We start from the raw sequence: 14,305 nt of genomic DNA on the forward strand, positions 1-14,305 counted from the left end.
CCTTTTGGACTGCTTCTAGGACCTCTAAGTCCTGCCAGGTAGGGACAAGGTGCCTGGTCTTTTTGTCATTAGACAGGACTTTGGCCAGTGCTCCTTCCTGCTCCAGGACTCTCTCTATCATCTGCTGCCTTGATCCCCAGCGTGTGGCAGACTCGGTTATGAGTTGGTGACTTGGCAGACCCAGCTGAATCTGGACTTCAGCAAGATGTCTCCTTTTCTTCCAGCTGTACCAAAAACAGCTTACAATTCTCTTGCACAGAGAAATGGCCCGGGTGACGCGCTTGTCATTCATGCCATGTCCTGTCAGAATCATAAAAAAAACTATTAAACAAATGTGCTTATGCGAGAAATTTGACTCTGTTTTCACTTTAACACACTCACACAACTAAGTGCTTTCCAAAATCAAGCTTTAGAAATATTCTACATTAATATTTTCTTGTTTCATAGTTTATTTTTTTAATCAACGCCAGTCCTAATCATAAATATCAAATATTATATTCATTTATTTTGTGAATTTTAATCCTGTAAGTGATTTGTATGTATTATTATTTGTGTATAATTTATAAATGATGACTATACTGTATGTACATTTACTGATGTTTCGTTCTTGTTCTTGTTCTTAGTATTTATGCTTAGTATTTAATGCTACTTCATATTTCTACTCCACTAAAAACTCCACAATGTTTAGGCCTACCTACGTGTCAACATTAGTTTCTAGTTACTTTGCAGTTGGCTCTTCAATCCAGAGAAAAAACTATAGTCTATCATAATAACTAAATATGTTACCTTGATGATATCAACAGGCTAACCAGCATTTTAAAGTCATAATTACCTCACCTTTACCAGCTGTAACATTAAAGTGGTAAACACATCAATGCATCAATAATTCTTATCCAATAACCTAATAAATATGGTTCTGAAATCTACCATCCTGTATTGTAAGTGATTTTACTTTTAACACTTTATGTTTTGTGTTTTATTAATCCATTTTTTGGCCAAGACAGCAGCATAAAACAAAAAAAGTTGCAGACAGACACAAAGGAAAAATAATAAAAAACTAATATTTTAATGTTTTTTCTTTAAAGTAAAATATGTGAATACTCCTTAATAAAACACTGCACTCCCCAATAGCCAAGTGTAGTCTGACCGAAGCACTGCATCCTCATCGTTCAGCTCCACCGCTCTGACCACGTCGCTCCCGTTGGCGGTTGTTATAGCAACCGGATGCTTTTCTTGGAGTTTCCCAGCTTGCGTCCTGCGAGGCCTCAGCTATATGCTCACCGGTGTGATCCTGGGGGGAAATAACTTGTTTTGGAGACACGACGCTGTTTTCATCTCCCCCAGTCGTTGAATGAAGTGAACATGTCACGCTTCATGTAAGGCTCACATTGTCCTGCTCGACCCACATATCGCTGGTCAACGCCAAAATGGGTCCCGTTAGCGAGCCGGTCAGCAAGGCTCTGCCTGACTTCAGTGGACATTTGTGGCAGTGCTTCTCGTGTAAAGTAGTTGGGAAGCTCATATCTCGGGTCCATAGTTTTCAGTAGCTTTTTTGAATCCGACTTGTTCCACAGTTGCAACAGGGACCATATCTTTAGCAATGTGATAGGACACCGCTGTAGTTATAGTACACCACTTGCCAATTTTCTTTTCATAAAGGCACACTGCGGGAAAATGAAGTTTGCAGTGAGCTTTGTTTCGGGGCTTTTTCGGGTTGTCGACGGCTTGCGGCTGGGGCTTCTGCAGCGCGCAGTTTCACACACTCTTCGTATTGCAGTTTGTGCCACTGTTTTAGGTGGTGAAAAAGATTGGTAGTGCTTCCACCCCTGGCTGTAACTTTTTTTTATGGCACTGCCTACATATAACGTGATTTTGTTGCTCATCTGATACTTTGAATCCGAACCATCTCCAAATTACTGAGCCAATGCTTTTTCTTTTACTAACCAATTCCTCGTCAAAACGCTCCGCAGACGCTGTTGCTTCCTCCATGTTTGTTGAAGTGTCTGTTCCTGCCCCTCCGCCCTCTGTGCATGAAAGAGGAGGCGCGGGGAGCAGCGCAGAGAGCTCCGGTTCTGCAGCTTGCTTGGAGCAAGGATCAAAGCGTACATTTGAACTATATCGATATATGCGAAATGGTCTAATTTCATATCACATTTAAAATATATATCGATATATTTTTTTATATCGATATATCGCCCAGCCCTAGTCAGGCTGATAAGAACAATTCTTATTTTGTATAACGGGTCACTTACGCTTCGAACACACCGACTGCGTCATTGCATCACTGCTACGTAACATTTTGCGCAGCTACGCAACTATACTGACGCTTCGAACACACCGACTGCGTCATTGCATCACTGCTACGTAACATTTTGCGTAGCTAGGCAACTATACTGACGCTTCGAACACACCGACTGCGTCATTGCATCACTGCTACGTAACATTTTGCGTAGCTAGGCAACTATACTGACGCTTCGAACACACCGACTGCGTCATTGCATCACTGCTACGTAACATTTTGCGCAGCTACGCAACTATACTGATGCAGGTACCTTTTGCAGATGGTCGCATGCGGTTGTACACATGGAGGAGAGAATCATTTTCGCAGTATCCTCAAAACCGTGTCTTTTTGACACAACTGCTGACAGCTACAGGGACATAAACACAAAAAAATGCTGCTTGGAGACAAGTGTCCACGATAGTAGGATTGCCAGGTCAGTTTAGTAGTGAGCACGTGCTAGATGTGGCTAGTTAGCTAGCTAGCTAACCTAGCTTGCTAACCTAGCCAATGAGGTGTGTGTGTGTGAAAGAAATAGTCAAATAAATTATGCTAGTTACTACCCCTGATAACTTTACCAAATAATCATGTTTGAAAGAGTGAGTGTGTATGTCATAAATAGTCCTAGAAATGGTAGATACTACTGTACCCCTGATAATTTGGTCAGATAACCGTGTGTGTGTGTCTGTGTACAGTAGGTGACATATCCATGATAACTATCTAATAACTATAGTTATGCTAGGTAATGGTTTGGCTTATCATGTCTATGTAGAAGAAGACTGGAGGAGGAAGTGGAGAGGACTCAGGGACAGGTATCAGAGAGAGAGAAGGACAGAGAAAGAGAAGAAGAGGTCTGGGTCAGCAGCTTCAGGCCAGCAGCCTTGGTGCTTCTGCCACATTCTTTCTTTTCTGGATCCATTTATTGTGCCTAGGGCAACGAGTGGCAATTTTACAGCCAGACCCTCTACTACATCATCCACAAGTGTTGTCCCCACCGGTGCATCAAGACCCTCAATGTCACCTACAACTGCGACCATCGCCTCCACCGCTGCAGCGAGACCCTCTACAATGTCTACATCATCCACAAGTATGACCACCATCGGTGCAGCGAGACCCTCTACAATGTCTACATCATCCACAAGTATGACCACCATCGGTGCAGCGAGACCCTCTACAATGTCTACATCATCCACAAGTATGACCACCATCGGTGCAGCGAGACCCTCTACAATGTCTACATCATCCACAAGTATGACCACCATCGGTGCAGCGAGACCCTCTACAATGTCTACATCATCCACAAGTATCACCACCATCGGTGCAGCCATGGAAGACGATGAAATGGAGGAAGCACCTCTGGATCTAGGACCACCTGAGATTATTATGAACCTCACGGAAGTGACCACTGAGGACCTCGTTGAACAGGATGTGGCCGTGGAGACAAACAGAGAGAGAAACGAAGAGGAACAACGTCACACCAGGCGTCATCGAAGGTTCCAGATCCACTCAACTCATTTCAGCAGAGGCTCCTCCAAGCCGTCGAGAGGGATGCAGCCCAACCTGATGCTCACAGGAAGGAGGATGAAGAGACTCTCTTTGCCATGAGCCTGGTGCCACAACCCTGAAGAGGCTGCCTCAGCAAAGAAAAGCAGCAGTCAAAGTTAAAATGGATCAGCTGCTTTTCCAAGCCGAGTTCAATGGTACGTTTTTTTCCTTCTCCACATCACAGGTAGTGTCATAAGTGTTGCCACAGTGAAGTAGGTCATTCTTTACAGTATACTCATGTAGGCTAATTGGTATTTCAGATCAAAGTATTAATATGAGGCAAATGTACAGCTGTTGTTTCTAGGTTAGAAAATATCCCTAAACAACAGTTTACTGTCTAAATATTTTCCTGTCATATTCATCTTTATCTCTGAAATACAAATTCCATGAGTAAACAGCAAGTATTACCAACTTTACTGCACTGTTCCAATATTTATGCCTCTAACTACACTATACAAGCAGTATTTAGTTAACATAAATCTCACCTTTTATGGTTTTCTATTATGTTAAGCTTGTATGTGTTGTTTTTCTCTTCCCTTCCAGAGATGGAGTCCATTTAGCCGAGCAGCTCACAGGAAGGACAGGAAGAGGAGAGGAGTTGTCTGGTTGTTGTTCCCTTCCAGAGATGGAGTCCATTTAGCCGAGCAGCTCACAGGAAGGACAGGAAGAGGAGAGGAGTTGTCTGGTTGTTGTTCCCTTCCAGAGATGGAGTCCATTTAGCCGAGCAGCTCACAGGAAGGACAGGAAGAGGAGAGGAGTTGTCTGGTTGTTGTTCCCTTCCAGAGATGGAGTCCATTTAGCCGAGCAGCTCACAGGAAGGACAGGAAGAGGAGAGGAGTTGTCTGGTTGTTGTTCTCTTCCAGAGATGGAGTCCATTTAGCCGAGCAGCTCACAGGAAGGACAGGAAGAGGAGAGGAGTTGTCTGGTTGTTGTTCTTCACCTCCCTCATTGTACCTTTCTTTTCACACACGTCTGTTCCGTTTAAATTCAGTCAATTCATAGTCATTAGTTTATAAAGTCTCGGGATAGCATTCATTATTAGTGTTACATAGATTTCTGAATTGACAGAATTGAAACTCAAACACTGAAGAATTCACAGATGCTCTTTTTGAAATGTTTACACGCACACACACCTCTTTCAATAGTTGTATTTTTTTTAAAACATTGTTTACACTTACCGGTCATGTTCTTTCCTGTACTTGAATACTTATTAAATTATGTTTTCATAGTCAGTTGTTTATTAATATCTCATTTAGACTTAATCTGCTCATTTCTTCCCTACACCTTCGCAGATCTAAGACAAGATGAAAGTAAAAACACATTCTCTTCCTAATTCATTCTTTTCCCACCTGTATTTTGTCAGGCCAGTGAACATGGTGTTAAACTGTACTATTTGTATGGACCCTAGGTTACCCTTTCCCTTAGTTATCATACTAACTGTATGTCCTATAACCTTAATTAGTGCTCCTGCTCACCTGATGTACCATGCCAGGTGTGTATAATACTGACGTTAATGAGAGAGGGAAGGGGTTAAGGTGTGGTCCTGCTCACCTGATGTACCATGCCAGGTGTGTATAATACTGACGTTAATGAGAGAGGGAAGGGGTTAAGGTGTGGTCCTGCTCACCTGATGTACCATGCCAGGTGTGTATAATACTGACGTTAATGAGAGAGGGAAGGGGTTAAGGTGTGGTCCTGCTCACCTGATGTACCATGCCAGGTGTGTATAATACTGACGTTAATGAGAGGGAAGGGGTTAAGGTGTGGTCCTGCTCACCTGATGTACCATGCCAGGTGTGTATAATACTGACGTTAATGAGAGAGGGAAGGGGTTAAGGTGTGGTCCTGCTCACCTGATGTACCATGCCAGGTGTGTATAATACTGACGTTAATGAGAGAGGGAAGGGGTTAAGGTGTGGTCCTGCTCACCTGATGTACCATGCCAGGTGTGTATAATACTGACGTTAATGAGAGAGGGAAGGGTTAAGGTGTGGTCCTGCTCACCTGATGTACCATGCCAGGTGTGTATAATACTGACGTTAATGAGAGAGGGAAGGGGTTAAGGTGTGGTCCTGCTCACCTGATGTACCATGCCAGGTGTGTATAATACTGATGTTAATGAGAGAGGGAAGGGTTAAGGTGTGGTCCTGCTCACCTGATGTACCATGCCAGGTGTGTATAATACTGACGTTAATGAGAGAGGGAAGGGTTAAGGTGTGGTCCTGCTCACCTGATGTACCATGCCAGGTGTGTATAATACTGACGTTAATGAGAGAGGGAAGGGGTTAAGGTGTGGTCCTGCTCACCTGATGTACCATGCCAGGTGTGTATAATACTGACGTTAATGAGAGAGGGAAGGGGTTAAGGTGTGGTCCTGCTCACCTGATGTACCATGCCAGGTGTGTATAATACTGACGTTAATGAGAGAGGGAAGGGGTTAAGGTGTGGTCCTGCTCACCTGATGTACCATGCCAGGTGTGTATAATACTGACGTTAATGAGAGAGGGAAGGGGTTTTAAGGTGTGGTCCTGCTCACCTGATGTACCATGCCAGGTGTGTATAATACTGACGTTAATGAGAGAGGGAAGGGGTTAAGGTGTGGTCCTGCTCACCTGATGTACCATGCCAGGTGTGTATAATACTGACGTTAATGAGAGAGGGAAGGGGTTAAGGTGTGGTCCTGCTCACCTGATGTACCATGCCAGGTGTGTATAATACTGACGTTAATGAGAGAGGGAAGGGGTTAAGGTGTGGTCCTGCTCACCTGATGTACCATGCCAGGTGTGTATAATACTGACGTTAATGAGAGAGGGAAGGGGTTAAGGTGTGGTCCTGCTCACCTGATGTACCATGCCAGGTGTGTATAATACTGACGTTAATGAGAGAGGGAAGGGGTTAAGGTGTGGTCCTGCTCACCTGATGTACCATGCCAGGTGTGTATAATACTGACGTTAATGAGAGAGGGAAGGGGTTTTAAGGTGTGGTCCTGCTCACCTGATGTACCATGCCAGGTGTGTATAATACTGACGTTAATGAGAGAGGGAAGGGGTTAAGGTGTGGTCCTGCTCACCTGATGTACCATGCCAGGTGTGTATAATACTGACGTTAATGAGAGAGTGAAGGGGTTAAGGTGTGGTCCTGCTCACCTGATGTACCATGCCAGGTGTGTATAATACTGACGTTAATGAGAGAGGGAAGGGGTTTTAAGGTGTGGTCCTGCTCACCTGATGTACCATGCCAGGTGTGTATAATACTGACGTTAATGAGAGAGGGAAGGGGTTAAGGTGTGGTCCTGCTCACCTGATGTACCATGCCAGGTGTGTATAATACTGACGTTAATGAGAGAGGGAAGGGGTTAAGGTGTGGTCCTGCTCACCTGATGTACCATGCCAGGTGTGTATAATACTGACGTTAATGAGAGAGGGAAGGGGTTAAGGTGTGGTCCTGCTCACCTGATGTACCATGCCAGGTGTGTATAATACTGACGTTAATGAGAGAGGGAAGGGTTAAGGTGTGGTCCTGCTCACCTGATGTACCATGCCAGGTGTGTATAATACTGACGTTAATGAGAGAGGGAAGGGGTTAAGGTGTGGTCCTGCTCACCTGATGTACCATGCCAGGTGTGTATAATACTGACGTTAATGAGAGAGGGAAGGGTTAAGGTGTGGTCCTGCTCACCTGATGTACCATGCCAGGTGTGTATAATACTGACGTTAATGAGAGAGGGAAGGGGTTAAGGTGTGGTCCTGCTCACCTGATGTACCATGCCAGGTGTGTATAATACTGACGTTAATGAGAGAGGGAAGGGGTTAAGGTGTGGTCCTGCTCACCTGATGTACCATGCCAGGTGTGTATAATACTGACGTTAATGAGAGAGGGAAGGGGTTAAGGTGTGGTCCTGCTCACCTGATGTACCATGCCAGGTGTGTATAATACTGACGTTAATGAGAGAGGGAAGGGGTTAAGGTGTGGTCCTGCTCACCTGATGTACCATGCCAGGTGTGTATAATACTGACGTTAATGAGAGAGGGAAGGGGTTAAGGTGTGGTCCTGCTCACCTGATGTACCATGCCAGGTGTGTATAATACTGACGTTAATGAGAGAGGGAAGGGGTTAAGGTGTGGTCCTGCTCACCTGATGTACCATGCCAGGTGTGTATAATACTGACGTTAATGAGAGAGGGAAGGGGTTAAGGTGTGGTCCTGCTCACCTGATGTACCATGCCAGGTGTGTATAATACTGACGTTAATGAGAGAGGGAAGGGGTTAAGGTGTGGTCCTGCTCACCTGATGTACCATGCCAGGTGTGTATAATACTGACGTTAATGAGAGAGGGAAGGGGTTAAGGTGTGGTCCTGCTCACCTGATGTACCATGCCAGGTGTGTATAATACTGACGTTAATGAGAGAGGGAAGGGGTTAAGGTGTGGTCCTGCTCACCTGATGTACCATGCCAGGTGTGTATAATACTGACGTTAATGAGAGAGGGAAGGGGTTAAGGTGTGGTCCTGCTCACCTGATGTACCATGCCAGGTGTGTATAATACTGACGTTAATGAGAGAGGGAAGGGTTAAGGTGTGGTCCTGCTCACCTGATGTACCATGCCAGGTGTGTATAATACTGACGTTAATGAGAGAGGGAAGGGGTTAAGGTGTGGTCCTGCTCACCTGATGTACCATGCCAGGTGTGTATAATACTGACGTTAATGAGAGAGGGAAGGGGTTTTAAGGTGTGGTCCTGCTCACCTGATGTACCATGCCAGGTGTGTATAATACTGACGTTAATGAGAGAGGGAAGGGTTAAGGTGTGGTCCTGCTCACCTGATGTACCATGCCAGGTGTGTATAATACTGACGTTAATGAGAGAGGGAAGGGGTTAAGGTGTGGTCCTGCTCACCTGATGTACCATGCCAGGTGTGTATAATACTGACGTTAATGAGAGAGGGAAGGGGTTAAGGTGTGGTCCTGCTCACCTGATGTACCATGCCAGGTGTGTATAATACTGACGTTAATGAGAGAGGGAAGGGGTTAAGGTGTGCTCCTGCTCACCTGATGTACCATGCCAGGTGTGTATAATACTGACGTTAATGAGAGAGGGAAGGGGTTAAGGTGTGGTCCTGCTCACCTGATGTACCATGCCAGGTGTGTATAATACTGACGTTAATGAGAGAGGGAAGGGTTAAGGTGTGGTCCTGCTCACCTGATATACCATGCCAGGTGTGTATAATACTGACGTTAATGAGAGAGGGAAGGGTTAAGGTGTGGTCCTGCTCACCTGATGTACCATGCCAGGTGTGTATAATACTGACGTTAATGAGAGAGGGAAGGGGTTAAGGTGTGGTCCTGCTCACCTGATGTACCATGCCAGGTGTGTATAATACTGACGTTAATGAGAGAGGGAAGGGGTTAAGGTGTGGTCCTGCTCACCTGATGTACCATGCCAGGTGTGTATAATACTGACGTTAATGAGAGAGGGAAGGGGTTTTAAGGTGTGGTCCTGCTCACCTGATGTACCATGCCAGGTGTGTATAATACTGACGTTAATGAGAGAGGGAAGGGTTAAGGTGTGGTCCTGCTCACCTGATGTACCATGCCAGGTGTGTATAATACTGACGTTAATGAGAGGGAAGGGGTTAAGGTGTGGTCCTGCTCACCTGATGTACCATGCCAGGTGTGTATAATACTGACGTTAATGAGAGAGGGAAGGGGTTAAGGTGTGGTCCTGCTCACCTGATGTACCATGCCAGGTGTGTATAATACTGACGTTAATGAGAGAGGGAAGGGGTTTTAAGGTGTGGTCCTGCTCACCTGATGTACCATGCCAGGTGTGTATAATACTGACGTTAATGAGAGAGGGAAGGGGTTAAGGTGTGGTCCTGCTCACCTGATGTACCATGCCAGGTGTGTATAATACTGACGTTAATGAGAGAGGGAAGGGGTTAAGGTGTGGTCCTGCTCACCTGATGTACCATGCCAGGTGTGTATAATACTGACGTTAATGAGAGAGGGAAGGGGTTTTAAGGTGTGGTCCTGCTCACCTGATGTACCATGCCAGGTGTGTATAATACTGACGTTAATGAGAGAGGGAAGGGGTTAAGGTGTGGTCCTGCTCACCTGATGTACCATGCCAGGTGTGTATAATACTGACGTTAATGAGAGAGGGAAGGGGTTAAGGTGTGGTCCTGCTCACCTGATGTACCATGCCAGGTGTGTATAATACTGATGTTAATGAGAGAGGGAAGGGGTTAAGGTGTGGTCCTGCTCACCTGATGTACCATGCCAGGTGTGTATAATACTGACGTTAATGAGAGAGGGAAGGGGTTAAGGTGTGGTCCTGCTCACCTGATGTACCATGCCAGGTGTGTATAATACTGACGTTAATGAGAGAGGGAAGGGGTTTTAAGGTGTGGTCCTGCTCACCTGATGTACCATGCCAGGTGTGTATAATACTGACGTTAATGAGAGAGGGAAGGGTTAAGGTGTGGTCCTGCTCACCTGATGTACCATGCCAGGTGTGTATAATACTGACGTTAATGAGAGAGGGAAGGGGTTAAGGTGTGGTCCTGCTCACCTGATGTACCATGCCAGGTGTGTATAATACTGACGTTAATGAGAGAGGGAAGGGGTTAAGGTGTGGTCCTGCTCACCTGATGTACCATGCCAGGTGTGTATAATACTGATGTTAATGAGAGAGGGAAGGGGTTAAGGTGTGGTCCTGCTCACCTGATGTACCATGCCAGGTGTGTATAATACTGACGTTAATGAGAGAGGGAAGGGGTTAAGGTGTGGTCCTGCTCACCTGATGTACCATGCCAGGTGTGTATAATACTGACGTTAATGAGAGAGGGAAGGGGTTTTAAGGTGTGGTCCTGCTCACCTGATGTACCATGCCAGGTGTGTATAATACTGACGTTAATGAGAGAGGGAAGGGTTAAGGTGTGGTCCTGCTCACCTGATGTACCATGCCAGGTGTGTATAATACTGACGTTAATGAGAGAGGGAAGGGGTTAACCCCTTCCCTCTCTCATTAACATCAGTATTATACACACCTGGCATGGTACATCAGGTGAGCAGGACCACACCTTAACCCTTCCCTCTCTCATTAACGTCAGTATTATACACACCTGGCATGGTACATCAGGTGAGCAGGACCACACCTTAAAACCCCTTCCCTCTCTCATTAACGTCAGTATTATACACACCTGGCATGGTACATCAGGTGAGCAGGACCACACCTTAAGGTGTGGTCCTGCTCACCTGATGTACCATGCCAGGTGTGTATAATACTGACGTTAATGAGAGAGGGAAGGGGTTTTAAGGTGTGGTCCTGCTCACCTGATGTACCATGCCAGGTGTGTATAATACTGACGTTAATGAGAGAGGGAAGGGGTTAAGGTGTGGTCCTGCTCACCTGATGTACCATGCCAGGTGTGTATAATACTGATGTTAATGAGAGAGGGAAGGGGTTTTAAGGTGTGGTCCTGCTCACCTGATGTACCATGCCAGGTGTGTATAATACTGACGTTAATGAGAGAGGGAAGGGGTTAAGGTGTGGTCCTGCTCACCTGATGTACCATGCCAGGTGTGTATAATACTGACGTTAATGAGAGAGGGAAGGGGTTTTAAGGTGTGGTCCTGCTCACCTGATGTACCATGCCAGGTGTGTATAATACTGACGTTAATGAGAGAGGGAAGGGGTTTTAAGGTGTGGTCTTTACTCCCAAATGTCACTTAAATATAGCTTCCAAATGAAGAGAGACAATGATACAGAAATTCATCTAGGGAAAAAATATTTTATGGACAACGGTGGATGGTTCTTAAAATAACCTTTGTGTTATTGGGCTCTTCAAAGAGCTGTTTCCCTCCACGGCATACTGCCATGGAACTTCACCTGCTGGCGATGAGAAGTAGGTGGTCAGCTTCTCCCTCACCTGGAGTGCCTGTCTGGGGGCGTTGTTGGCACCTGCCCTGGTGACATCAGGTAGGTGACCATTTGGCGTGCCCATCTCCATCCGGAGCGGCTCCTGGAATGACCTCCGCAGGTAGTTGTGGAGAACACGTGGCCTTCACGCAGACATCGACATTTGAGGGGCTGAGACCAAGCACTCTCCGATACATTCTCCACCGGGCTGCCAGAATCCCAAAGGCGCATTCAACAACTAACCTTGCCCTGGACAGTCGTTTGTTAAAGATCCTTACAGGCTTTGGCAATGGCAGCTGGCGTCCAGCGTAGGGCCTCATGAGGTTGGGTCTTAAAGGGAAGGCCTCGTCGCCGACGACGACGTGAGGAACAGGTCCCAGGTCTTCAGCCCCAGGGAGTGATGCAGGTGGTGGAATCTCCAGGGTGCCATCCTGAAGTGCCTGGCCAAAGGCAGAGTCCCGGAGGGTCCCGCCATCACTTCCCGTAAGCACCAACATCGACAACACGGAAACAGTAGAGGCCATCTACTACAGCCAAGAGTACAACTTAATATGTACCCTTGTACACATTGTACAATTTACAATGTGACCCAGTTCAACGGGTCTGAACAGAACTGGGGGACGTCAGACATGAAGATGTCTAAACACAACTGGAATATCATTAGTTTGTGATTCATTGTTAATGGATTTTCAATCAGGAACACAGAGGAACAACTTGACAACATAACAATGTGTGGGTGGGTGGAGATCTAATATTGTTTTGTGACAAACACTAAAGCATGATATTCTAATAAATCTACACCCTATTCCCTACGTAGAACACTACTTTAGACCTGGTCAGAAGCACCGTAGTGCACTACGGAGGGAATAGGGAACCATTTGGAACAGAGACAGTAATTCCCCTGAACATCTTTCTCTTCCTCATCTGGTTTCTTTAACAGCCCTTCACTCCTCCCCTCTTCCTCTTCCTCTCTTTTCATTCTATTCTATCAGCCACACCACTAGCTCACCTCCACACAATCCATTTACAAGTTAAAGACTCACCTTGGAATAAATAACAAAGGAAAACTATTACTAGATGAAGTTTAGTGTTGGATTTTTTATTTCCCATCACCATAAATCATATTTAATCACTGAACAGTAGCAGACCTAACTTCATCTGTTCCTGACTCTGGATAGTGGATTAAAAAGACCATCAATCTCCAATGATATTAAAGTCCTATTCTGAACATTACTGATATACTGAGTGGCAAGTCCAGATATCTGCTGGTTTTATTGTTTGGTCAATAGCACCACCTGCTGGACAGGTTTAATGTTGCTGGACTGAGCAGTATGGGAGGATGAAAGATGACACATTTAGGGCCGGTTTCCTGGACATCTACATTGAACACGCTTTTTAGTCCAGGACTAGGATTAATCTGTGTCTGGGAAACCAGTCCATATACGGGAGGATGAAAGATGACACATTTAGCATGACTAGTATCTATGTGAACCCTACTACAGTTTAACCAGCTCAGCAGTACCATTATAATAGATATTAAACCCAGGATAGAGGGGCTGAGTGAATGTGGTCTGGACTCTGTGGAGGAGGGTCATTGTGTCAGAGACCCTGTAGAAGGACAGAGTACCTGCCTTGTGATCCAGGTACACTCCTACTCTGGAGGACTGAGGGCCTGATACTTTAGTCACAACATTATTGTGTCTGAAACAATAACCATCACCACAGCTCTGTAAACTCCAGGACTTGTTATTGTATCCAAATCTATTATCTGTCCCTGTTCTGCTGATGTCTTTATATGAGACTGCTGTATAAACATTACCACTCCACTCCACCTCCCAGTAACAGCGCCCAGTCAGACCCTCTCTACACAACACCTGACAGTAGTTGGTGAATCTGTCTGGATGGTCAGGATATGGTTGGACTTGGCCTGTATAGGTCACCTTTCTGTTCCCTTCAGACAGAGAGAGGCGTGTGTGTGCTGTGTTTGGGTCCAGTGTGAGCTGACAGGAATCTGGGAAGAAGAGCAGAGACCAATGAGGGGAGTCAGAACAATAAGTTAAGTCAGATACTGTATCTACCCTGTCTTTGATTAGAGCACAGCAGAGATCAAATCAGAGAAATATGAGGAGTCAGATAGATACCCAGTCTTTGATTAGATCTACTATTGCTATATATTTCTAGAGGGATTGTTAGGAGTGGCAGTAAAAAGAGACTGTTAGTTACTTCACAATAAAGAGACTCACATTGTAACAACTGTTCTCTGGTCTTGGGCTCTGGAGGCAGAACAACCTCCACTATATTCACTACAGACACACAAACACATTGACAGAGAGAGGGAATGTTATCATCATACCATATTCCACATGTATATGACTAGTAGGGAACTTTCAATGGTCTAAAGTTGATGTTCTGATTGTTTTCAACACACCTGTAGTGGAGATCTTGGTCCATTCTCCTTTAAGGAAGTCTTCTAGTTTCTCTCTCAGTTCAGACACAGTCTTACTCACATCTCCAAAGTACTGAAGAGGACGGACAACGATGCCGGGTAAGTCTGAAGATACACT

General features: G+C 45.5%; 1 protein-coding gene across 1 annotated transcript in view; it reads right to left on the reverse strand.

Annotated features, from left to right (window-relative positions):
* Positions 1-12,824: 12,824 nt before the first annotated feature.
* LOC145877198 (tripartite motif-containing protein 16-like) overlaps positions 12,825-14,305 on the reverse strand; it is a 9,305-nt gene continuing 7,824 nt past the window's right edge. Inside the window, exons 4-6 of the mRNA XM_082972489.1 lie at positions 14,170-14,305; positions 13,985-14,044; positions 12,825-13,752 (exon numbers count right to left, since the gene is read on the reverse strand). The exon at positions 14,170-14,305 is cut by the window's right edge and continues 24 nt beyond it. Of these exons, the coding sequence (XP_082828615.1) occupies positions 13,238-13,752; positions 13,985-14,044; positions 14,170-14,305 (711 nt within the window). The 3' untranslated portion in view covers positions 12,825-13,237. The remainder of the gene's footprint in view (positions 13,753-13,984; positions 14,045-14,169) is intronic.

Source organism: Salmo salar, unplaced genomic scaffold (genome assembly GCF_965601325.2).
Source record: "Salmo salar unplaced genomic scaffold, fSalSal1 ptg000712l, whole genome shotgun sequence".
Classification (NCBI taxonomy): domain Eukaryota; kingdom Metazoa; phylum Chordata; class Actinopteri; order Salmoniformes; family Salmonidae; genus Salmo; species Salmo salar.